At 42.2% G+C, this 24,319-nt stretch overlaps 1 protein-coding gene and 1 long non-coding RNA gene across 21 annotated transcripts in view; one reads left to right on the forward strand and one right to left on the reverse strand.

Moving 5' to 3' along the window:
- The first annotated feature begins 704 nt into the window (after positions 1-704).
- LOC309518535 lies at positions 705-1,746 on the forward strand. 3 transcript variants are annotated; one of them, XR_014213450.1, is made up of 3 exons: positions 705-805; positions 1,231-1,434; positions 1,635-1,746. It is a non-coding gene; the product is annotated as an uncharacterized lncRNA (long non-coding RNA). The 3 variants fall into 3 exon arrangements; XR_014213451.1 differs by having other exon boundaries at positions 1,296-1,434; XR_014213452.1 differs by having other exon boundaries at positions 1,374-1,434.
- TCF12 (transcription factor 12) overlaps positions 1,560-24,319 on the reverse strand; it is a 143,758-nt gene continuing 120,998 nt past the window's right edge. For 10 of the 18 annotated variants that reach the window (XM_082198465.1, XM_082198460.1, XM_082198464.1 and 7 more), the window contains 7 exons: positions 23,573-23,644; positions 22,162-22,368; positions 13,721-13,829; positions 10,904-11,075; positions 9,724-9,956; positions 5,792-5,945; positions 1,560-3,730 (listed from right to left, as the gene is read on the reverse strand). In XM_082198465.1, the coding sequence (XP_082054591.1) occupies positions 5,803-5,945; positions 9,724-9,956; positions 10,904-11,075; positions 13,721-13,829; positions 22,162-22,368; positions 23,573-23,644 (936 nt within the window). In that variant the 3' untranslated portion in view covers positions 1,560-3,730; positions 5,792-5,802. The remainder of the gene's footprint in view (positions 3,731-5,791; positions 5,946-9,723; positions 9,957-10,903; positions 11,076-13,720; positions 13,830-22,161; positions 22,369-23,572; positions 23,645-24,319) is intronic. The other 8 variants (XM_082198459.1, XM_082198451.1, XM_082198456.1 and 5 more) reach the window with 4 other exon arrangements.

Consider the following 24,319-nt stretch of genomic DNA (forward strand, 5'->3'; position numbering starts at 1 on the left):
CGCGTGTGACCCGTCTCTGCTGGGAGACCAAACCCAGCGAGGCAGAGTCGCGCGGAGGCGCCCAGGCAGCGCTGCCGGCTGCGAGGAGGAGCGCCAGGCAGCAGCAGGAGGCGCGGCCTCTCCTCGCCGCCGCCGCCCCGCCTCTCGCCGCCCGACTCGCCCGCCTCCCTCCAGGCATCTCGCGGCACACGAGGCAACGGCTCACGGCACACTCGTGTGCCGCGGAACACCGGTTGGGAAACACTGCTGTAGAGTAGCTGAGGAATATTGGGAAATGATACATAATGAGCTGAAAAAAATATTTAAAGTGGGGGGGAGGTTGTTGGGGGTCAGGTTAGCCATATTGATTTGTAGGTGTGTGTTGTTGTGTTTTTTGGGGGGGAGATATGTCATTGTCCTGTTGTGTTGGGTATCTGATTAAGGGGAACCACACCAGGGTGAAGGCATCCTTTCTGCTTGTCCCTGTGCTAATTTAAATTTGCTAGTTACCTTTTCTAGTAGGCAGTTTCCCATACATTTTGGTACCAGTGGTCTATGTTCACTCCTGATAGGTCTTTCCAGTGTCTAGTGTTTCTTGCTGCTGAAGAGTAAGCAACTTATGAGTTCCTTGTCATCTGTGTGTACATTGTTGTTCTGGAAGATATTTAATAAGGTTAGTTCTGGAGTTACGTCTATTATGTGTTTTGCTATTGTTTCATGCAGCTCTGATATCCAAAAGGATTGAACTTTGGGGCATTCCCACCACATGTGGAGGTATGTGCCTATGAAGGTGCAGCCTCTCCAGGATTCTGAGAATCTACCCATGGTGAGTTTTAGTAATCACAGCATCCTTATCTAAGTGCTCATAGTCTGTTGAATTATCTGTTCTAGGATCTTTCCTGTATTGTGTCAAGCCCACACTTGAGACTGCTCTTACATCCCCATGATGAATGCCCTCCATCATTCATCATTCTTAGGTAAAAGTGGAAATTGGTCTTACCATGAATTCTGTTTACTGAGAATGATGAATTACATTCCACCCACCTCTCCTTCTTCTGTTGGCAAGCTGAGGGGTGTGGGTTTTGACTCTTGCCACAGCCATACATATGGTTAGGAGTTTTGCCTGTCAGTGTATGTTCCATTCATTTGGGGGGGTATCTGTTCTACTTTGCTGTGGATAAGCCCTTCTTATGCTTCTCTGTTTAGCGTTGGTTTCTCTTTTGCTGTTCAGTACTGTTTCTCAACTGCTAGGTTTCAGTCAATGGCAGAGTTAAAGTTGAAATGTTGGTGTGGGGTCAAGCTGTCCGTTCTGCTAGGCAATCTGATGTGAGGCATAACGTCTGCCCCTGGGGAGGAGGCAGAAAGCTTCAGTGGACCCTGCCTGTTCCTTCTAGGAGGAGGAATGTCCCTTTGAGGAATGTTATCAATCATTCCCAGTAAACAGAAAAATTCAGGGTAAGACCAATTTCTCTTTCTTTCTTTCTTTCTTTCTTTCTTTCTTTCTTTCTTTCTTTCTTTTTCTTATAAATCAAACACACAATAGCATAAGAAAAGTGTTAAAATAACTGATTTACAAAGGCTTTTTTAAAAAAAAGATGGCACATTTATTGCTACATAAATGTTATATACATAGTGTTTTCTGTTACATTTGACAGAAAAAATGTTGAACTTTCTGCTGGTTGAAAAAGTTTATCAGTAACATCCTGAAATTTGACACAGGGTACAAATTTTCAATAAACCAACAATGGAAACCGGGTAACAAGATGAGAAGCAATTCATCTCGGACAAGTAGCTCTTACAATACTCCATAAGGTACTACACAGTATGCTAGAACCCTACTATGCTCTTACAATGCTATTGTAAATTTATGGTATTAATGGACAGGTTACGGTAAATAACCCTACATTTTTTACTACCTAATATAGTAAAATAAAGTAAGAAATTTTTTTTACTGAAAACTTTTTTGATTTCAAAAATCTAGAAAGAGTAATATTTAGAATTCAAGACACTTTCTTACAAGATTATTGTATAAAAGACTAGCTACAGTGAAAAATAAGCCAAATGTTTTCTTTTTCTCTCTCTCTCTCTCTTTCTATTTTATGAAGGAGAGCTTCTGGGCATACCACAAAGTCTAATACAGCCAAGAGACAACAAGCTTGGAAGGAAAAAGGTCAGGCAGTGGCAGATGAGCACTTTCACATGTCATCATAAGCAGAAGTTCATTGAGACAAGAAGCACTGAAATGAAGAACAAGGCCACAGAAGTTGGATCAGGTGTTACTGGAGAACTGATAAATAATCCAGTCAGTCACTTCACAAACCAGTTGATTTTCTAGGAACCATCTAAGACATGATCTAAAATTCTTAAGCCTGTTGTAGCAACGTTTTTGTTCTTTCAAATGCGGTGAGATTATTCAAATGGCTAGTTGATCTATTTCTTTAGTGAGTACAAGCAGATGGCAACCAGGAAGAGAGTTAAGAAAGTTGTGTTTTGATTGTCCCTTCCTCTCTGCCACACTCTGGGGTGCTACAGTGGAAGACAGCTTTTATGAAAGTTCAAAAGAGCTGGGATATCCCCAAAAGAGGGAGCAAGAAGGGAAGACTTAAGGACCATTCAGGTCAAGCTGCAGCATATTCTGAGATTGCTGGGGCAGCTTATTTTTTAGGACAAATATGTTCTGCAAGAAGTTGACAGGATCCCATCCCAACCTTCTTTGCAGGTAAACTAGATGATAATTTTTAAGCTAATGTGTAAGGACAGACTGGCTGTTGCTCTTGTATCCCAGTGGTCAGATCCACTCACCCTACTCCTGCCACAACAAACTTCAGATCGGACTGCTCACCAGACTTTACAACAGGTAAGTAAGTCTCCTTTGCATTTTAATATATTTTATGCTTACAACCATTTACTTATACTTACTGCTTAGAAAACAAAGCAGTTCTAAGTTGGTTGTCCCCCCCCCCAATTTACAGTTCACATTGTAAGTTATACTAGGAACCCCAACTGTCTAAAGGGTTTGAGAAATCAATAGTACATCACTTCTTTTCATTCCAAGAGTGCTGTGACCATAGTATGGTTCATGCCTTGCACTTGGAACGTGAACACTTTTGCAATAAGGAACTGTGCCTGAGAGGGCTGGCAAGCATTTAAAAATAAAAAGACATACTAAGGAAAACATGCACCAAACAGCCAAAGGAATGGGAAGAATGACAGAAGCCCTTGTCCCTTCTTTCTTTTAAGACATTCACAAGTATGCTGGGAATGTGAAGGGTTAGAAGTTTTTGTAGTTTTGCTCTCTTAACACCAACCTCTCAGCTGAACTCCCATCAGCTTTGAACAGCTTAACATTTCCCTTCATATGTAGACCTTCACAGTTCCATTACAAATAAATAACAATTTGTAGTTACAATGCATTTGTCAATTCAGTTTAGGCACAAGGCAACTTCCACAGCGAGTGGAGGAATCAAAGAGTCTCTGATTGTGCTGGAGCGGCATGCTGCTTGCAAGAGGACAAGGAGGAGGAGGAGGAGGAGGAGATGCACAGAATATTTCTGGTGCTGAAATTCTATCAGGAGGAGATGCTGTTGGCATCATCACCCTGTTGCAGTTGGTCACCAGTTACTTTAACCATATAATTGCGTTTGGGTTTCTTGTGTCTCCTATCAGATGTGTCTTCGTTCAGTTTTGAGTCTGTGTCCTTGTGAAGAAAAGCAGGTCACCTTCTAGGTTTCCTCCCCATGATTCTGGAATTCTGGTGTGAAAATCATAGAAGATATTAGCAAATGATGATGGCACCATGAATGTCTGCTAAATCTACTAATAGTTACTGTTTTCACCAGCAAAGCCTGGCTGATCTGCAGCTGGCCGAAAGACCAGTCTCAGCTCCAGCAAGCCATGTAGGACAGCATCCCGTTTTATGTGGAAGATCAGATTCTGTTTCTCTTGAAGCAGTTTATCCCTTAGCACTGAGGCCCAATGGCCCCATCCAAGAAGCTAGAGGCAGATCTACACTAAACATTAAAATCCTATCCAACACACATTTAGCCCCCCCCCCAAATCCTGTGAACTTAAACTACAGCTCCCATGATTTGGGGGGAAAGTCATGTGCTTTGAAAGTGCACTGAATGTGCTTTAAATGTATAGTGTGGATCTGCCCCGCATAGAAATTGGTCTATTGCACTAGCCAATAGATCAAGTAGGAGCTGAAATGGCTTGACTTGCTTCCATTCTGTGTGGAGGGAGAGCAAAGTCAGCACCAAAGCATCAACTGTGCAAAGGAAAACACTCCACAGTGGTGCCTCACAAGACGAAAATAATCCGTTCTGTGATTCTTTTCGTCTAGCGGTTTTTTTCGTCTTGCGAAGCAAGCCCATTGAAGGATTAGCGGAGCGCTATTAGAGGCTTTTAGCTGCTTTTAGCGGCTTATCGGATCAGCTGATAAGCGGCTTAGCGGCTTAGAAAAAGGGGGGGGGACCAGCAGGAACTCGCAAGACATTGTCGTCTTGCGAAGCAAGCCCATAGGAGATTCGTTTTGCGAAGCACCTCCAAAACGGAAAACTCTTTCGTCTAGCGAGTTTTCCGTCTTGCGAGGCATTCGTCTTGCGGGGCACCACTGTACTCAGAAGAATCTCTCTGTCATGACAAGCTCATGGAGAAAATATGCCCAAGAGCCCATTTGCATTACCAGCTACTGGTCTAAATGCAGATGACCCCCTCAAAACTGGATGGACCACCTGCTGTAACCAAGTCAGGCACACAACAGAGACCATTCCTATACCAAGCAATCAGTCTAGTTTGCATGGACAGAGTATTAGCCTTGGTCTACCCTCTTCAAAACTGTTCTGTCTTCACAATATATACACACTTTGTGGTTAATCCTCACAGTGAGTTTTACAGTAGCACAAAACACAGGGAGGAGCTGGCATCTGTGCAAAGCACTTACCCACAAAGCAAAGAGCCAGGTGACAAAATGCTTGGCACTCAGCTACTTTTGTGCAAAACTGAAGTAGCAAGGGGGAAAGTGAAGGATGCCATAATAACAAAACAGCTACATCAAGTCATGAGGGCCAATCAGGGAGCTCACTTGGATGCTTCTTCTACAGAATTGGTTTTTTTGTGATTGTTTTTAGTTGCATCTCTCATCTCTCCCTGCTAAAAAGTGGTACAAGTGACTTATGCAAACACCTACATAGGCTGACAATCCGGTGCTTCTTAAGGTGAGCTCTCAGTAGATTTTTAGTAATGGCAAGTCCTAAAGGTTTTTGTTGAGTACTGCTATTCATTTTAACAAAACTATATTAGATGTGGTAAAATGGTAAAGGACTTTATACAGTGGTGCCTCGCAAGATGAAAAGAATCCGTTCTCTTCGTCTAGCGGTTTTTTCGTCTTGCGAAGCAAGCCCATTGACGGATTAGCGCTATTAGCGGCTTTTAGCGGCTTATCTGCTGATGGATCAGCTGATAAGCGGCTTAGAAAGGGGGGGAGGGGAAAAACACAGCAGGAATTCGCAAGACATTGTCGTCTTGCGAAGCAAGCCCATAGGAAATTCGTTTTGCGAAGCACCTCCAAAACGGAAAACTCTTTCATCTAGCGAGTTTTCCGTCTTGCGAGGCATTCGTCTTGCGGGGCACCACTATAGCATTTGAAAACAACAACTAGATCTGGGTCTCATGGCAACAGCACAAAGCACAAAGAGTAGTCAAATCATTTTCATACTTTAACTATGTCCTGTGTCCTACACCCAAATTTCAATTCTGGATATTCAAAAGAGCTTTTTTTTTAACTCACACAGATGTGAAATGTTTCACTTACCTGGCTGGTGTTTACATATGACCCATAGGGTTGGTAGTTTCACTAAGTCCAGGATGGCTCCCTGGATGTGATGCTGGTGGCTCTGCCGATACGGCAGAAACTTTTTCTTCTTCCCTTCTCTTAAGGCAGGCTGCTTTTGGGTTTAGGTTCCTCTCTAAGAGTAACATAAAAAACACCACCTCTGTTAATGCATGAAAGGTATGGTTTTGATTGGCGACTAGTTCTCAATATGGAAGCAAACCAAAGATCTATCTACCTGGCATTATCAAGCATGCTGAACTCCACAGATAGTTCTTACAGATGTTTATTTATTTTAATCTAGATATGCCATCTTTCTGAGCCAAGGCATTGCAAGGCAGCTTGTATAACGATCTTTCACCAAAGCCACCTTTGAAATACATTCTTTTATGATTCACCAATTTTGCACAAAACAACAGTTTTGTGCAACCAGATAGAGAACAACCAGATAGAGAACCAGCAGTCCACCAAGAGTTCAGAGATAGCCTGGGAAGTTTCCACAGAAGCTCTGCACATTCCTAGTGGCATCTGATTCTGGTGTGGAAACTCATGATGCAAAACAGAAGGACCATGTTGATTTACTGTTTCTCACATTTATACCCCAAATATGGTTTCAGCTGGTCCCTGAGGCAGTACAAGTCACAACTAAAAACTTTTAAAAGAGTATTTAATAAAACAAACAACACCATGTTAAACATTTTTCATAAGATACTCCAAAACACAATGGAGACATTGTGACGTGTTACTGGGTTGTTGTTTTAATTTTGATTATATATTTTATAGTTTTGCTAATGAAGCTTAAATTCACATTAGCTTTTTTTGCATCTGTATCACACTAGTGACTCATGTGCAGCTTGTGATTGATTAAAACCTCAATAACCCTTTCAGATATACAGTGGTTAAGTACTTAATTCGTTCGGGTTATACCTCGGGTTAACTACTTAATTCGTTCCTGAGGTCCGTTCTTAACCTGAAACTGTTCTTAACCTGAAGGACCACTTTAGCTAATGGGGCCTCCTGCTGCCGCCACACCGCCGGAGCCCAATTTCTGTTCTTATCCTGAAGCAAAGTTCTTAACCTGAAGCACTATTTCTGGCTTAGTGGAGTGTGTAACCTGAAGCGTATGTAACCTGAAGTGTATGTAACCCGAGGTACCACTGTACCAGTGTCAAGATATTCTCCAATCTATATATCTGTGTATTTTATTGATTTTTGTCTAAATGCAGAAGTTTGCATTTGGTTCTGTTGAATTTCATTTTGTTAGTTTTGGCTCAGATTTCCATTTTGTCAAGATCAGGACTGTTTTCGACACTTGATCTTAGCTGATAGGCTAGGCGATTCCTGTTTTCTGAGATATTACTGATTCCTCCCAGTTTCATTTCTCATTTACAAATCTGCTAAGGATTCCGTTCACCTGTTCATTCAAGTCGGCCATCCTCAACTTTGTGCCCTCAAATATGTTTGAGACTACAACTTCCATAAATCCCAACCAGCACAGCTGTGTGAGGGCACCAGGTTGGGGAAGCCTGATCTAAGCCATTGATAAAAATACTGCTATTGAATTTTCCATTTCCATGTTCAGCTGTTAATTCCGTCACTTCCAAGATAAACACACTCATCCTTGTTTTCTTACAACGTAACAGGAAAAAAGAATACAAAATGAGGCCCAAGTTGCTGGCATAAGCCAACAGAACAGATGAGATGTCACTTGGTGATTTAGACCACTGAGCAGATATTAATGTTGACACCTTCTGCATCTCGAAGACATTTATATGTACACCCTGGAAATGCATCAAATGAGAAAGCACAATACAAAACACAGCTGTGTCCAGGCGGCCCACAGGGAGAAATAAGCAAGGGAGGGAGAATCGCATCCTCTTTAGTGGGCGATGGTGTGGCTCTGATGTCCGTCTCATCATTTCTTTGACACAGATATAAAAGGAGTTGCATATGAGAGGTCAACAGTCGCTCCAGTTCGACAGGAGAATGTGATTATAAAGAACTGTGCTTATTTTATAACCCAACCTCAAGAGAGGACTTTTCAAGGTTGACATGGATATGGATTTGTTGCTAAGGGTTAACTCTGCTTCCAGTGGCAGCTGGTGCCCCCTCAAAGTCAGGCAAGCCCCACAAGGATTATGATAAATGGACTTGACAGAATGTAATTTAAATAAAAAATTATCGCCTATGGTTAGGATTTAAAGCACTCAGGGCACTGGTGTGCACACAGAGCTCAGCAGGAACATTCCTGACACGGAAGACAGGGGGACAGCCCTTCCTTGCGCAGAGCTCCAGGCACGCAGTGGATCCTCCTCCTTATGAACCCGCACTGCAAACACCGCACAAGCTGAATTCATGATCATTAGCGAAGATTATCAATGTATTTTCAGTTGCATCTATCCTTTGCTTTCTTTATTCAGCTTTAGTATTTCAGTTTGTAGATATAGCCAAACACCCAGAGGTTAGGGAGGACTTGGACCTGAGAGAGCAAGCTTAAATTCTCAGTCCAGTCATGAAGCTCCTAGCTTGCCTTGGGGAAGCAGATCAAAATCTAAAATTGCCTGCCTGCATCGTGGGAACAGTGGTGGCTGGCACAACAGTGCTGCTCACCTGCCTTCCCAGCATGGAGGTTGCTGCCAGGAGCTAAGGGAGCAGGGAGGTCAGTGTTGTGGGGGCATAGCTGCAGAGCCAATCAGATAATCCCAGGGCCATGTTCTGCACCTCGCCCCCCCTCAGGTTACCAGCAGCGACCTCTGCATTGGGCAGCCAGGTCAGCAATGCTGCCCCACCCTGTTCTGCCAGCTACTCCTGCCTGGGAATAAGAACTGACCTTACGTTAACTTACGTTTACTGATTTCATGCCTGCAGTAACAGTGAAATAAGCCCAGACAGAAAATCACCACAGAGTGACTGCATGGCAAGTGCCTGTTGAAGCCCTAGCACACAGTTTGAAGGAAGAATGAGGTACACAAACCAAAAAAATCACAAATAGGCCTACAAAGACTTTATGGTAAACATAAATTGAATTATAAAAGCAAAACAATTATACAAAACACACAGTACATAAATAGTATAACACTAATAGAGAAGAAAATACATGCTGCCCCGCCCCCAGCATGGCACTGTACCCCCTTTTTCCTGAAAAAGAGCCCCAATCATAACTGATAAAATGCTACCACATGCTTATAGAGAAGGGGAGCTGAGGCAGGGGGCTGCTGGCCTTGGCTTAAAGTTACTGCGCTCTGTCCCAAGCAGCACCATGCAAACCCCAGAGGGTCCAGGTGCCTGTGCTGAACTGTGATTTATTTATTTTAAAAATTTATATACCACTTCATTGTTAAAGAAATCTCTAAGCGGTTTACAACAATATTAAGCAGAATGTGATACATGGGCATTTTCTTGCCTCTGTGATATTTCTGGGGGACGGGATGCGGTTTGGGGGAGAAGCAGATACAGTAGCCTGGGCCCTTTTGTTAAAAAGCAATAAAATCTGAGTGCGTTTATGTTGAATCTTACTGAAAAAAGGAACTCTTAAAAGTTATACATGCTCAGCTCTCCCACTAAATATGCTGGAACTCAAAAAGGGTTAGGTCTGGCCATCCTAAGTTTATACACAACAGAGCTGGCCCCCACCCATGATACTGTGGAATTGCACCACCCAGCATGAATGGATAGGTGGTGTATCCTGAGTGCATCACACCCACTTCACACAGCACTGTGCAGAAAGGTCCTGCCACTGCCACCTCTTGCCCACAAGGCAACATGGCCTGCCCTCCTTCTTCATCCCTATCCCTCTTAGATGCAAATTAGAACATGGCTTAATGAATGACATTCAAACAGGGATGAAGAAGGCAACACAAAAACTGGGACAAAGAGGGAAAGAAGAGACACACGTTCCGCCCAGCCAAGCTCACCTCTGACTTGCTGCTCGAGACTGAGGATGACTGCCACAGCCTGGTGAAGAATAAGCAGCTTGGTCTGAGGTTTCTCACTCTTCAGATGAAGTTGACACATCCGGCCCAGCTCTTTGAATGCTTCGTTAATATCTCGGACCCGCAAGCGCTCACGAGCGTTGTTGGCCATCCGCCTCTCTCGCTCCCGCTCCAGCTTTTGTTCCGGATTTAAGTCCTCATCTTCGTTAGTGCTGCTGTTGAAACACAGGCAGGTAAAGTGCCTGGAGTAAGCACCCTGGCAATCATCCCTGTTCATATCATATCACAGAACTTTTTACTGCTGCCTGCATTCCTCCTTTTCAAGAGTCTTCCATGCAAAAAATTGGCCTCTGCAAACCAGAACAATGAGCCCTAATTTCTCACTCTAACCCCACCCCCCACCCCGCTTTGGCTACTTTTGGCCAACCTGTCTCTCACACAAACAGAACAATTGCATGAATAGTGTAACCTGTCAGTGAGGTTATGGCAACCTGAAGACAGTGTTCCAAAAATGTTGCCAGAGTTGAGATCTGTGAGCACCTGGCTTATTTATTATTATTATTATCTTAGTTTATGCAAGCAAGTTGTAAGCAAGTTCACCCCAAAGTAATTAACAAGAGAAATTACTGCCGCCAAGGGGAATTTGCTGAAGTGATCCTTCTTTTTGCCTTACTAGTCATTTCCTCCAAACCAGAAGCAGATCTTTCAGAGGTCCACGCAGCTCACATGATCAGTTCAGGATGGAAGGTATACACAATAAAGACTCAGAGCTTACTTAAGAATGGCAGCTTATCAGGAAGAGCAAAAAATACCCACACCTGGCAACTCACTCCTGACTTGGAAAGCTGCCCACTTCTCCATGTGAAGTGCCTGTCATCCTTTGTGGTGTACCAGAAATAGTGGACCTTATTATGAGGGGACAATAAAGGTCTTAAGGGCACTGCCTGGAATGAGCCTGACAGTTTGCAGGAACTACTGAGCCTTAGAAGACACTGGGGGGAAACTTCCATATTGAACTTTCCATTATTTGTACACTGAACTGACACCTGAAATCATATATGCTCTTTTTGATTATGCCCCCCAAATCACTCTAAGACTTTTTCTCACCCCAGGCAGAGGGTACGGACAGAGAACCTGACCTCTGAGGAGTGGGCTGCTATACCTTGTTCTTCCTCTTGATGAGATTTTGATATCCTTTTGGGAGGACTCATCATCAGATTTCATATCATCAGAGGAGGCAGGTTCATGTGTGTTTTCATCTTTCTCCTTGTGCTCTGACTTGATCTCAGCCGGACCTAATGCTACGGAGTGGTTCGGCAACCCAGATGACAGCACTGCATGCAAACACAACAGAGTGTAACTGGCAATAAGAAAACCACCACTTCCCTTATGTTTGTCCAAAGACAACCTGGCTAAGAAAATGGGTAGCAAGTGGCTCCCACCCAGATAGAGAAGACATAGGAAAATGTTGAAGAAGGAACGAAGATCAGGAGGAAGGTCATACGGTAGTATTAGAAATCCCTCCCTTCTTTTGCTCCAAACTAAACATAAGTGTTTCAAGGTGACAATGTGGGAGGCTCTAATGTTGAGTCCATTAGCTGTCTGAAATAGCTACTTGATGGGTTGGGTGCATTTGTGTTTTGTGGGGAAGATGATGTAATTTAATATGACAGATAAAAACAGTTTGTTTTTTCACTTGAACTCCTCCAACACTGATGCTTTTATTGGCTGCTCAACATGTCACCCATTAGACTTTTTTCTTGATAAAAAACCCCCAAAACTTACAGTTTTCATTTAAGAATCTCTCACAATTCCAGAAAACCTTTGAAATGTAATTGCTGTCTACCATAAATTAGAGGTCCATGCCAGAACAGAAGAAATTTAAGACCGTGCTTATTTCAGCAAGTGTCACAAAAGACCAGGACCAGTTCACAACAATTCTGAAGTGAGAAAAAGAGCCTCTAGGAACTCTGCTGGATACTTCTGTCTTGCCCCCGTTTTGGCTTCAAATAAGTGATCATGTAAAGCCCTGGGCAATAAGAATTCTCCCTGCAAAGACAAAAACAAATTGCTTTGGGAGGGGGAGGCAGGAACTTTTCCAGATTCCAGTCGCCTTGCCCTGCTAGCATTGTGTGCATGTCTCAAGTGGAACTAAGTGTGGCTCTCATCCCAAACCCTTTTCAGTGCAACATGAATGGTTCTCATTTCCTCATATTCCTACTCTTGAGAACCTGAAATACATGGCACAGGTCCATATGCACCGCCTCCTGCAGCAGACTCGTATTAAGTGATCCTTAAGGGGATATAACCTCTCCATAGTGCCCTACTGTCTATGAGAAACATTGAGAGAATAAAACTTTTTTGTGATGTACCTAATAAATGATTACTGCAGGCTGAAACTGCAGGACCCACAACCCAAATCACTGTGCTGTGGATTTATAAGATGCCATTCAAAGAAATATCATTTTAAGAGACCATTTGGAGAACTGCTGGCAAACACCATATGAATAAATCAGGGACCAGAATGGGCAGTCGTTGTGCACTGTGGCTGTAAGTTCCAACTGGTCCAGAAAATGACGCATTCTACCCCCTCTGTGCATAAGACCTACTCAAAGAAGCCATCTGTGGTACTGCTCATTTTACTGTGTGACCTAAAGGAAAAAAGGAGGGAATCCATCCATTCAGGCCAGCAAAACTTCTCATGCCTTAGCTTGTTTCAGCTGAGAACTGAAAGTGCTCTTAAAGGTACCTGCTATGAATGGGTGTGTTCTGCCAAGGCTGGGGTTTCAGTTTAGCTTGTTACTGTATAAACATTATTTTTAAAAACAGGAAGTGCTACACAAGTCCATTTCAGTTTATAGGGAACGACTTCTGCAGGTGGAAAACTATCTCCAAAAGTGATTGTGCAGATTTAATCCCCTTTAGTAGATAGGCTGACACATGCAGTTTGGAAGGAAAGACAGACAACTATTGTGGGATATGCTACATTAATTTACTAACTTGCATCCACATGGCCATGTGTGTGTGTGCGCACGCGCACTTAAGCAGAAGTGGGGAACTTACAGCATGCACATCAAATTTAGCCTAACTAAACTCCCCATTTGGCCCCCAAGGCCATTTTGGCCAAGCCATGCCCATGTGCCCTACACCTGATATCATACAGGATGTCAGGTGTGGAGCAGGTAGCGGTGGGGTTAAAAGAGGCATCCCACAATCAACTGGTTGTTAGACTTTTGGGAAGCTTATTACTGATTGAGAAGTATATGCAAAGTACTTTGCAGTTATTGTGCTCAGCACTGCCCAAACACCAACTAGAGCAGAGCTTTCCAAACTGTGTGTCATGACCCGTTAGTGTGTCGGCTGCAATGTGTAGGTGTGTCGTATGAATGCTCTTATAAGGGGTTAGTTTAACCTCCGGTTTGCTACTAAAACTGAATCACTGTGCGCGAAATGAAGCATGTCTAAAAAGTGTCACCAACATGAAAGGTTTGGAAAGCTCTGAACTAGAGGCTTTGCAAAGCACCTTGTGCAGCAATTCTGAAGCACCCAACAATCACCTGGTTGCTGGGTGCTTAGTAAACTCTGCACATGGGTTATGCTTTGACAGGTCCTGTCTACTTGTCAAAGATGGCCTGCACAGGTGGGGTGGGGAGAAGATACAAGATATGGCTTACCGGGGCAAAAATGTTTCCCATTGCTGTTTAAGACAGGTATACAAACATTGCCAAAGCATGCCTGGGATCACAACAAACAGCAACCCAAATACAAGTTTTTAGGGAGAGGAATCAGTGGGGTTTACATGAAGAATTTTACTGCATATCACAAGGATTTCTCCAGCTACAGTATATTTCTCGTTCATGAAGGGACAATTAAATACAGGCAGGTTTGTAGATTAGGATGCTTAGATGGACTAGTCACCCAGAGTCCTGGGTTAGGAAAAATCCAGCTGGAATTCATCTTACCTCTGTACTCGTCTTACCTCTGTAGCTTTCTTGTGCTTTGTGGTTTAGTTCAGAATTCTGAGCAGAAAGGGCACTGGACAATCCCGAATGATTGCCACTGAGGCTGTCTTCTCGGTGCGCACTGACCTAGGACAAAAAAAGCACAATCACAGATAATCAGTCAGGCAATAGAAGCAGTCAACCCAAGGCCTTTCTCAGTGGCAGTGGCTCCTAGCACTGCTGACACAGGTTCTTCAACTGGCGGAACAGGGAATGAGTAGTGAGGTGGTTATGTTTGCTGATGATCCTAAATTGTTCCAATAAAACAAAAAGTGATTGTGAAGAGCTCCGAAAGGACATATCCAAACGTCACAAATGGGCAGTAAAATGGAATCTTCAATGTAAACTAGTGTAAAGGGATGTATGTAATGGGGGGGGGGGGCAGATCATAATTGCACAAACAACATAATGGGATCTGAACTCGCAGTGACTGACCAGGAATGAGGCCTTGGAGTGAAAGTAGATAGCTCAACAAAGATGTTGACCCAGTGTACAGCAGCTGTGAAAAAGGCAAATTCCACGCTGGAGTTAAGAAAAGAATTGAATTTGGAATACTTTGTACAGTTGCAGTCACCTCATTTCACAAACAATATTGTAGTTGGGAAATGTTCAGAAAAGGGCAACAAAATGATAAAGGGATTACAACTCCCTGTGAGGAAACATGGCAGCATTTTGGGCTCTTCAGCCCAGAGAAAAGGCAAATAAGAGGTTACATGATAGGCATTTATGAATTATGTATGGCATGGAGAAGGAAGAAGAAAAGTTTTTATTCTTGCATAGCACTAGAACTTGTGTGCATTCAATAAAGCTGAATATTGGAAGATTTGGGACAGAAGAAAGTACTTCTTCACATACTGCATAGTTAATCTGCTATTGAATTTACACAACAAGAGGTAGTGATGGTCACCCAATTAAATGGCTTTAAAAGAGGATTAGATAAATTCATGGAGGACAAAGCTATCAGTAGCTACTAGCCATTATGGCTATGCTCTGCCTTCACAGGCAGAGACAATAATGTTTCTGAATGCCAGCTGCTGGAAACCACAAGAGAAGGAGAGTGCTGTTGTGCTTGAATCCTCCTTGCAGTTTTTCCACAAGCATTTGGTTGGCCTAGATGGGCCATTAGCCTGATCTAGCAGGTGCTTCTGATGTTCTTATGCTCATGCTGCCAATGCAGAGTTATGGCTCCCCTCCTATGACACAATGCTTCTACCATTAATTGAAGAAGATTCAAGAGAAGTGAAGTTAAAAGTACCGTAAATGGGAAGGGAAATAATATCACTTCACACAGCCAAGGTCCTAGTCTTATTAGAATTTACCGTATTTTTTGCTCGATAAGACTGACTTTTTCCCTCCTAAAAAGTAAGGGGAAATGTGTGTGCGTCTTATGGAGCGAATGCAGGTTGTGCAGCTATCCCAGAAGCCAGAACAGCAAGAGGGATTGCTGCTTTCACTGCGTAGCAATCCCTCTTGCTGTTCTGGCTTCTGAGATTCAGATTTTTTTTTTCATGTTTTCCTCCTCCAAAAACTAGGTGCGTCTTGTGGTCTGATGCATCTTATAGAGCGAAAAATATGGTATATACCACCCTATACCTGCAGGTCTCAGAATATAAAACCACAAGGTACTTAATCAAAATAAAAACAACCACCACCCAACAACACTCCCCCCAAACACATATTAAAAGGGCATAGGATGTCAATCAAATAAACCAAAGGCCTGGTTAAAGAGGTGTATAATGAAGGCTCCAGGCGAACCTCCCTGGGGAGAGAATTCCATAGACGGGGAGCCACTGCCGAAAAGGCTTGTTCTCGTGTTGCCACCCTCTGGATCTCTCTTGGAGGAGGTGGGTTCATATGGAAAGAGGCGGTCCTTGAGGTATTGTGGTCCTGAGCAGTTTAAGGCTTTATAGGTCAAAACCAGCACTTTGAATTGGGCCCGGAAAATAATTGGGAGCCAGTGCTGTCGACCAGGATTGGTGTAATATGCTCAAACCGTCTCGCTCCGGTGAGCAACCTGGCCTTGCAACAACAAACATTATTATTTGTACCCCACCCATCTGATGGGGTTGTATAGGCAGAATCCAGCATATACAAAAGCATAATTAAACATTAAAAGCATTCAATATTAAGCACTGCCTTCAGAGGTCTTCTAAAGGTTGTAACATATCTCAAGGGTTGAGAGTTGGGTTGTAAGAGTTTGTCTCCTCACCCCTCGTGAGAGATCCCTTCTTGCAACATCAGTGTCAATATCATACATTTTTTGCTGATTTGCTGCCAGGATTGATGACATGCTTCACAATGAACCCTTGGCTGCTGGCACTGGAAGGCCTATGCTTTGGCAGGTCAAAGGCCCCCCCCTCCCCCCTTTAACACACGTATTCATGGGAGAAGGAACAACAAATGCAAACCTGAAAGGGGGGGGGCATGCAATCAAGCACTACTATAGAGATGAAGCTTTTTTATAGGAATAAATAGCAGAGAACAGCAGCTAAAAGATTAAGCCTTTAATTAAATAGGTTTATTGCCCACAGTTACACATGAGAACCCCTGCTTTTCAATAAATCCTTCAAGCCTAGTAAACTGCTGAGCTTTGAATCCCTCTTGAGTAATTAATGCAGCTTTTCTCTTTAACATTTAGTGTGGGTTTTACTGAGACAGAGATAAATACCCTTATGCAAGTTCATGCTTTAATTTACTGTTTCCTGTGAACTCCAATTCATCCTGATTTGTTGTGTTACTTTCCAAATGCAATATTCTTCCACAAAGACAGATGCACACTAGTCAAATATTTTCTAGATGCTCTTAGTGTAAAGTTTCACAAGAATATCAATAGTCACCAGATAGAAATAGAAATACAAACAAGTTTCTATATGAAGAAAGTGTGAAACTCTCCGGGTTAAAGATAAAACTTTGTTAAATTCTGCCCTAGAAGTTTTGTATATCTTTATTCTAGTTATGCTCAAATCCAAATAACATTCAAGCTGCTAATCATGAGAAGTCTTAGGGGCAAAGTAGCTACAAAATATTATTAAATTTTTATTCCTCAAGCGATGTCCAAACCTAGCAGCTACCAGATTCTTGATAATGTTAAAATCTAAGACTAATCCAACAATGACAGACAGATCAAATGTTAGATTCAGAAAACAGTCTGGAAACTTTGAAAGTGAAGTTGAACTTCTCGGAACATATGGTAGGGGACTCAAGAAAATAATTTAGATTAAATATTTTGCCAGGAATGTCATTACACAGCAATGTAAGACATAGAATCATAGAGTTGTAGAGTTGGAAGCGATGCTAAGGATCATCTAGTCCAGCCCCCTGCAAAGCAGGAATATGCAGCTGTCCCATGCGGGGATCAAACTTGCAAGCTTGGCATTCTCAGCACCATGCTCTACCAACTGAACCGCCCAGGCATGTTAACCAAGTACAATATCAAATCAACTTACATGAGTTCTCAGGTTGATGAACTAAACCCCATTAGATCATCAACTGAATTCAAACAGTTACTTTCTTAATAAGATAATTCAGGAAATATTAATTTCTGGAATTTCAAAACCTGTCCAGAATGTAAACTTTGCAACAATACTGGCAGTGTTTAGACATCACACTAAGCCATAGTTTAGAGCAAACTTAGTCTGGATTACTCAGCTCTCACTCTAATGTAGCAATCCTAAAGTAACTGACACTGAAACCAGAAGGTTTCACATCTGATCAAGGTGACAAAAAGAGAGAGCAGAGGACAACTCCCCTGTTGAAAACAATCCTGGCATCCAACAAAATGAGGGCCCATTTAAGGGGGCACTTCCATGTAGGCCAAGCCAAGCCTATGAACACAAGGATCCAGAATACAGAACCAACTATCTCCCAGGCATCACAGATTTTTGAGGGGATATTTACTGAAACCTTATCAGGTGTGACACGAAACACCAGCAGGAGCGCTAGCACCTGTGGGTGCTGCACTGGCAACCCCTGCACTATATTTCTTGCAGCGGACCGAGAAAAGTACAGCATGTCCAAGCAGCTTGCAAAATAGGACTCTAACTTGTTATTGAGTACCGAGTACAAAAGGAAATACGTCAAAGAATAGAGAGACAGCCAACTTACTTGAAAGTGCTCAACATGTCTGGCAAGAGAGCTAGTGAAGGACTCTGCTCCCTACTTTAGCTTAAAGTTATTGTAGTTCATGCCAATGCCAGGCTTCTCCCAAAAAGCACAATGGAATCTAACAGTAATGTATGCTTCCAAACATGAAACAAAACGCAAAATGGTGGGTTGCTTTTAAGATTTAAAATGATCATTGAGTAAAGAGCAGGGAAAGTGTAACAGCCAGCACAACAGAACACACCAAAACAACAATTAAGCAGAGATGCAGGAAATGGTTTTTTTTAAAGCTGGCAGAAAACTTAAGCAAGTGTTACAATAAAACCATGCCTGGTTATGCAAGTCATAAAAAATAAGACTTACATTACTCATTTCCTTGTTTCTTCTGCCAAGGACATTTTCAAGGAAATTTAATTATTTTTTCTAAGAGTTAAGAAGTTAAAATGAGCTGCAATGGGATGTCCAAAATATATTGCTAAATCTTAATGAACTTTTTTTGGCCAAGGTTTACTCAGAAGGGCAAACTTTCCTACTTCACCAGTGCTTCAGTCAACATACATGATCTTCCCCAAAATAGTGTTCTCCAGATGTTTAGAACTGCAACTCCTTTCAGACCCAGCCAGCATAGAAGGCTTTGTCCTATGCATTCTATCGGCTGAGAGCAGTCAGAATTCCATCAACAGAAATTATATGGAGAAGAAACTACTAGGCACCCATCCTTCACTCAGGCCAAGGGATTCAGACTGCTCAGCTGTGGATGATGCCTCCATATCCGACTGGTGAACCCTCCACAGTTTCTTCTTAAAGAGCAAGCTAGAATGAGAAAACCTTAGCTCTTCCTCCCTGGTGCTTCAGAGGTGATGAGAGGGGTAAGGAGGTTTGGCCTTATAACATTATTACTTTCATAATGTTATATTTGATTAAGAGCTATACTCGTAATGTTCACCAATATTAGCATGTCTACTTGCACTAGTCAGCCAGCCCAACAAATCTGAGCACATTTTCTATCTCACCACTGAAGACAAGCCTATACCAGACCCACCAGTCTGTTTCTCCCTTAGTACCTATGATGTAGAGCCCATCATTTCTGAATTAAATGGGGATTCAGGACAAGTTTCCAGTGATATACACAGACCATGACTGCATCTTCTACATAAATCACAATCTCTACACCCAATATGTAGTTCAAAAAAATGAAATTGGTTCTTACTATTTCTATTTGCAGATTAGGTTGGAAGACATTTTATCTTGAGTATGCCACTTCCTACTGGATTTGATAGGCAGGGACCTAAGAGTCTTTTGCCTCTTCCAGGGGGAGGAGTCATCTTGCCCCTCCAGATCAAACTGGCAGAGCAGAAATAACTCCTCAACCCTAAAAATCAAAACACAAAAACAGAACCATGCAAGGGAATAGGAAAGAGAAAACAATAACAGAAAGAAACAAGCTGAACAAACAGCATCACTAAGCACTGTGTGCAGATTGAAGGATGCAGGTGGCAGCCATGATGCCCAAACACCGCAGAAGAGGGATGCAAAGTGTTTGCGAATATGGCAAACACTTACTGGTACTCCACAAAGACACCTTTTCTTTAAGAAAAATCATCCGAATTAGGATTTTGGTAGCAGTCCAAGAAGATCAAGTTAGAAGAGTATTAAAATTTAATTGTCAAGGGTAAGAAGCCTGATAGCCACAAGAATATCAGAGTTTGACATTTTGCTCTTTGCTGACCACAACAAATGCAGCTTCTCTCTCTTCTTCTGTATTTCAGTGGTTAGTTTGTTCCACCAGAGCACATCTGCAATGAATGGATACACAGCTGGCTGAGTTCCAGAAAATCTCAATATCCTTTCTACAAATGGCCAGGACAACATGGACCAATAGAAACAAAAAGGAATCCAGTTAGGGGTACCAGAAGAAACAAACTCTTAGGATATATGCAGAGAGGGGCAAAGTGGAAGGCGAGAATATACCCAGAGCCTTGCATAAGATTAAGAACAGTCTTTTACTTCCCATATAAGCCTGGTCAGTGAGTTTCATAAACTCAAAACCAAGTCCCCCATTTAACCTACTTTTCCAGTGTGAAGTGTTCGGTTTACACACACACACACACACACACACACACAACTTTATTTCCTTCTTCATTATAGCTTCTCTCTGCACCAAAATGCATGAATAACAAAGGCATTCTAGTTTCAAGGCAATCATACAGGAAGGAGGGAGGAATGGCATTACATGTAAAGGATGTGTACACTTGTGAATAGATCCATGACCTGGAGCATGGAAAGCAGATTAAGAGAATATGGGTAAAAACTGTAGGAAAGAGAAACAACAGTGGCCTTACTGTGGGTGTCTGCTACAGACCGCCAAGCCAGACTCAAGTCTTGGGTGATGCCTTTCTAGAGCAGATTACCAAACATTCAAAAAGGAGAAATACTGTGGTCATGAGAGACTTCAACTTCCCCAATACTGTTGGAACTCAAACACTGCCAAGAATGTAAGGACTGACAAATTCCTCCATTGCCTTGCTTTCAATTTCATTTCCCAGAAGGTGGACAAACTCCGCAAAACTGGAAATAGTGTCCCGGTTTGAGAACTCTACCTCGGTCTAAGAACGGAATCCAAATGGTGGGAGGGCACCAGCGGCGGGAGGCCTCATTAGGGAAAGCACGCCTCAGTTTAAGAACCGTTTTGGTTTAAGAATGGACTTCTGGAACAGATTAAGTTCATAAACCAAGGTACCACTGTACTGGGAAACTTGAGAGGAAGTGATCATGTCCTCCTGGGTTTCGTGATACAGAGGCAAGGAAAAGCTGAGTGTAGTTGCATGCACTCTGGACTTCAAGAAGGCCCAATTTCAAAAGCTTAAGGAACTACTGGATGAGATCCCATGGTCAGAAAAGAGAGTCCAAAATGGATGGGAGCTTCTTCAAGTTGAAATATTGAAGGCCCAAATGCAGACAATTCCAACAAGGAAGAATATTGGGAGGCATCTAAGGAAACCAGTGTTGATGTGTAAGTTTCTGACAGTAAGAGCTGTTCTGACAGTGGAATGGTCTGCCTTGGGTGTTTGTGGTCTCTCTTTCCTTGGAGGTTTTTAAACAGAGGCTGGATGGCCATCTGCCAAAGATGCTTTTGTTGAGATTTCTGCATCACAGGGGTTTGGACTAGATGATCCTTAAGGGCCCTTCCAACTCTAGAGTCATAAATTTCCAACTCTAGAATCATAAAAACTTAGCCTGCTGATAATGTCTATCATGAAATTCTATGAATACCTGAAGCCAAACATGCCACGGGAGGAGGGGGATTAACAGGAAACCAACTAGTCTCCTTGATGCTTAACAGTATTAATATAAATGGAAGTGAAAGTCAATCTGTTTTATATATTGTACCCCTTCACCAACTACTTTGATGGGAGGTGAAATCCTGCCTTCATTAAGAAATACCCAGCTGTGAACCTGTTTAAAAGGAAACATTCTCAGAATAGCCAGCAGCTTTGAAAATCATGCAGTAAACAAGCCAACCTAAACTGTTTGAGGGGAGAAATGAACAGAAGCAAATCTGCGGTATCATTTTCTTACACAATGATTTCAGCGTCTGACTCTGATTCATGGCTGTCTTAAATCCATTTATGTAGAATGATTCATATATGTATTAATGACAGTGAGATATTTCTCTCTTCTGGGGATGAGGGAGAAGATTAGTCTACGGACTTTGCTTTCCCATTGTTACATAAACTACAGCTGTGCTCAAAGTCATTACATTTACATTCTGAGTTTGGGCACAACCTGGTTTCACATACCAGCAGCTTCTTTCCAGGCTTGTTTGCCAGCATCTGTTACTAGAAGCTGGTTGCATTTTATAACCATTTTTGCAACCCAGAACACTTGAGACCAATTCCATCCTCCTTGACTGCTTTCCCAGTTCAATCTCCATGTTTGCTACTTCAAGCAGAACATGGCCTGCCAATTATTAAACATCTGGAAAAATCATATGTATAAGCTCAAGTACTATTAGCAAAAGTCTCCGGTTTCTGTATCGGTCAAAGCAGCAGGATTTTACGGAGCGTTCACCAGGCGAACCACTTTAGCTGTTCCCCTCTTTCTGCCCTCCCTTCCCCACCCTCTACATTCCTCCCAAATGGGAACTACCAGCAGATGCATCAGGCTGCCATTTCTTCTTCCACAACCACTATCACTAGTTTGGTTTCTGACAGATGTTACTAATTTATAACATCAAATTTTCAAGCTTCAGTTCTACTAAAAATTAAATCAAGAGTCAGTCAGTTTAACACATTCAGTAGATTAAATAGCTACTTACTATTGAGGCTTGCCGACTGGTGGTTACAAGGCTGGATGCTCCATAATTTGAGTTCAAACTACTAACTGGCCCATTGTGGGAAGATCCCAGTAAACTATGTATCTCTCCATGGGCGCTCGGCAGGCTCGTTGAAGGCCCCACCGCATGGCTCCTCAGCACATTGATGGCATCATCGAGTCTGTCCAAGCGATCCTCCATCCGGGACTGCTGTTAGGATTTAGAAGGAGCACAAAGGTCATTTATTGTACACATCTGCTAAATCCATTATATACTGTCATGCTTTCTACAATGGAAGACATGAAAGGCAAGTGAAATGCAATATCAAAAGGATTTCAAACGCAGCTAAGCAGCACTCTAAACAAATAGGTGGGTAGTGGGGGCCGGTAGCTGATTGGAGAGGATGTGGAATTACTTCTGTCTAAAAAAAGAAAAGGATGTTTTTCAACATTCGGTTATTTGTAAGATTAATGCTATTTGATATTTTAGGATGCAACTTGAAGAAAGAAAAACCAGCAAAAATGTCAAAATCCCAATTTGGATTTAAAAATAAAATTGCTGCATAATTTTGCTGAAATGAAATGTTGGCCTTTTCAGTCAAATGTTGGCCTTTTAGTCAGCAAATGACTGGTGGAGTAAATAAAATACTGAAGACCCAGGTACAAATCCTACCCCCCCTACAAACTCCCTCCTAACTAAGCTACAAAGATCAAAAACCGTCCTTAAGACAACTCACAGTCCTTTAGCCCTAAAACCCACCTCATTTGATATTTGATAAAGCAAACATTTTAGAAATTAGTCTGAGCTCAATCCAAATACAATTTACATACCAAAAGGAAATTTGGATTTCTCCCCCCCCCTTTTTTTAAAAAAAGGAAGTTTGTATTTCTTATTTCAATTTATCACTTTCCCAAACAGCTCAGAACAGTATTTCAAAACTACCATTCTGTAAAGTAGGTGAGGCTGAAATAGTAACTTGCATTAGGCTAAGTGAATTTTGTGGCAGTGTGGGGATTTTGAATCTAGATTTTCTGTATCGAAAACCAACACTCTAGCCACTGCACTGACTATGGCAATTTTACTGTCCTTAACTAAGGTTTATTGTTTATTTAAACAGAGTAGACAAAAATCAGCTTAACCTTGGAAACTCTCTACAAAGTGACATAACAAAATGGTTGAAGGAAATGTGTTATCTACAGCTTTCACCAAAGTAGCACCCTCCACATGTTTTGGAGCACCAATTTCCCAAGATGGCTAGGACTGATAGGCGTTCTAGTCCAAAATATCTGAAGGGCAGCTGGTTGGCAAAGGTTACCATACTATACTATATGGTATTTACTGCTACTTTAGGAAATAATCTGTAAGTAGTGTTAACTGGAAAAATAAAAAGGCACCACCTAAAGAGAAATAGTACCTCACAGACATCCTTTAAGAATGACATAGCATCTTGCAAATGCTCGTGAAGTTGTTGCTCAACTCGATTTTTCTGGCAAAGTCAAGACAGAACAAGAAGCAAAGCACAGGTTAAGTAATTTTAAAGAGGTGAGATCAACAGCTAGTATGTGTGACAGCCTCAGTGGTTAGTTAAGTTAATTCAACAAAGATTTAAATTATACTGAGAAATGAGAAGATAAAATACTGAATATTGTAGTAACATTGGAAACCTAATTTCCACATACTGCTTACATTTATTAGTAAATGTATGGCAGTAACAGAATACTCTTATTTGTTAGTTGCATGGAAAATGTTATTATTATTTTTTATCATTGTAGGTCTTTGTTCCACCCCCCCATTAGGAAATGGTACAGTGGTACCTCGGGTTACAGGCGCTTCAGGTTACAGACTCCGCTAACCCAGAAATAGTACCTCGGGTTAAGAACTTTGCTTCAGGATAAGAACAGAAATCGCGCGGCAGCAGTGGGAGGCCCCATTAGCTAAAGTGGTGCTTCAGGTTAAGAACGGACCTCCAGAACGAATTAAGTTCTTAACCCGAGGTACCACTTTACTTCCAGCTATACTTGACTACTGGTTGCCTGCAAGTGAATGTCCTCAGAATCCCAACCAAAGGCTATGTGCCATTTCTATGTAGCACACAACACAGAAGAACAGATGAGAAAAAAGCCCTACTCATTCTAGCAATCTGTTTCTCACAGGGCTAAGC

The sequence above is a fragment of the Podarcis vaucheri genome, assembly GCF_965113315.1.
Source record: "Podarcis vaucheri genome assembly, chromosome: 14".
Taxonomy (NCBI): domain Eukaryota; kingdom Metazoa; phylum Chordata; class Lepidosauria; order Squamata; family Lacertidae; genus Podarcis; species Podarcis vaucheri.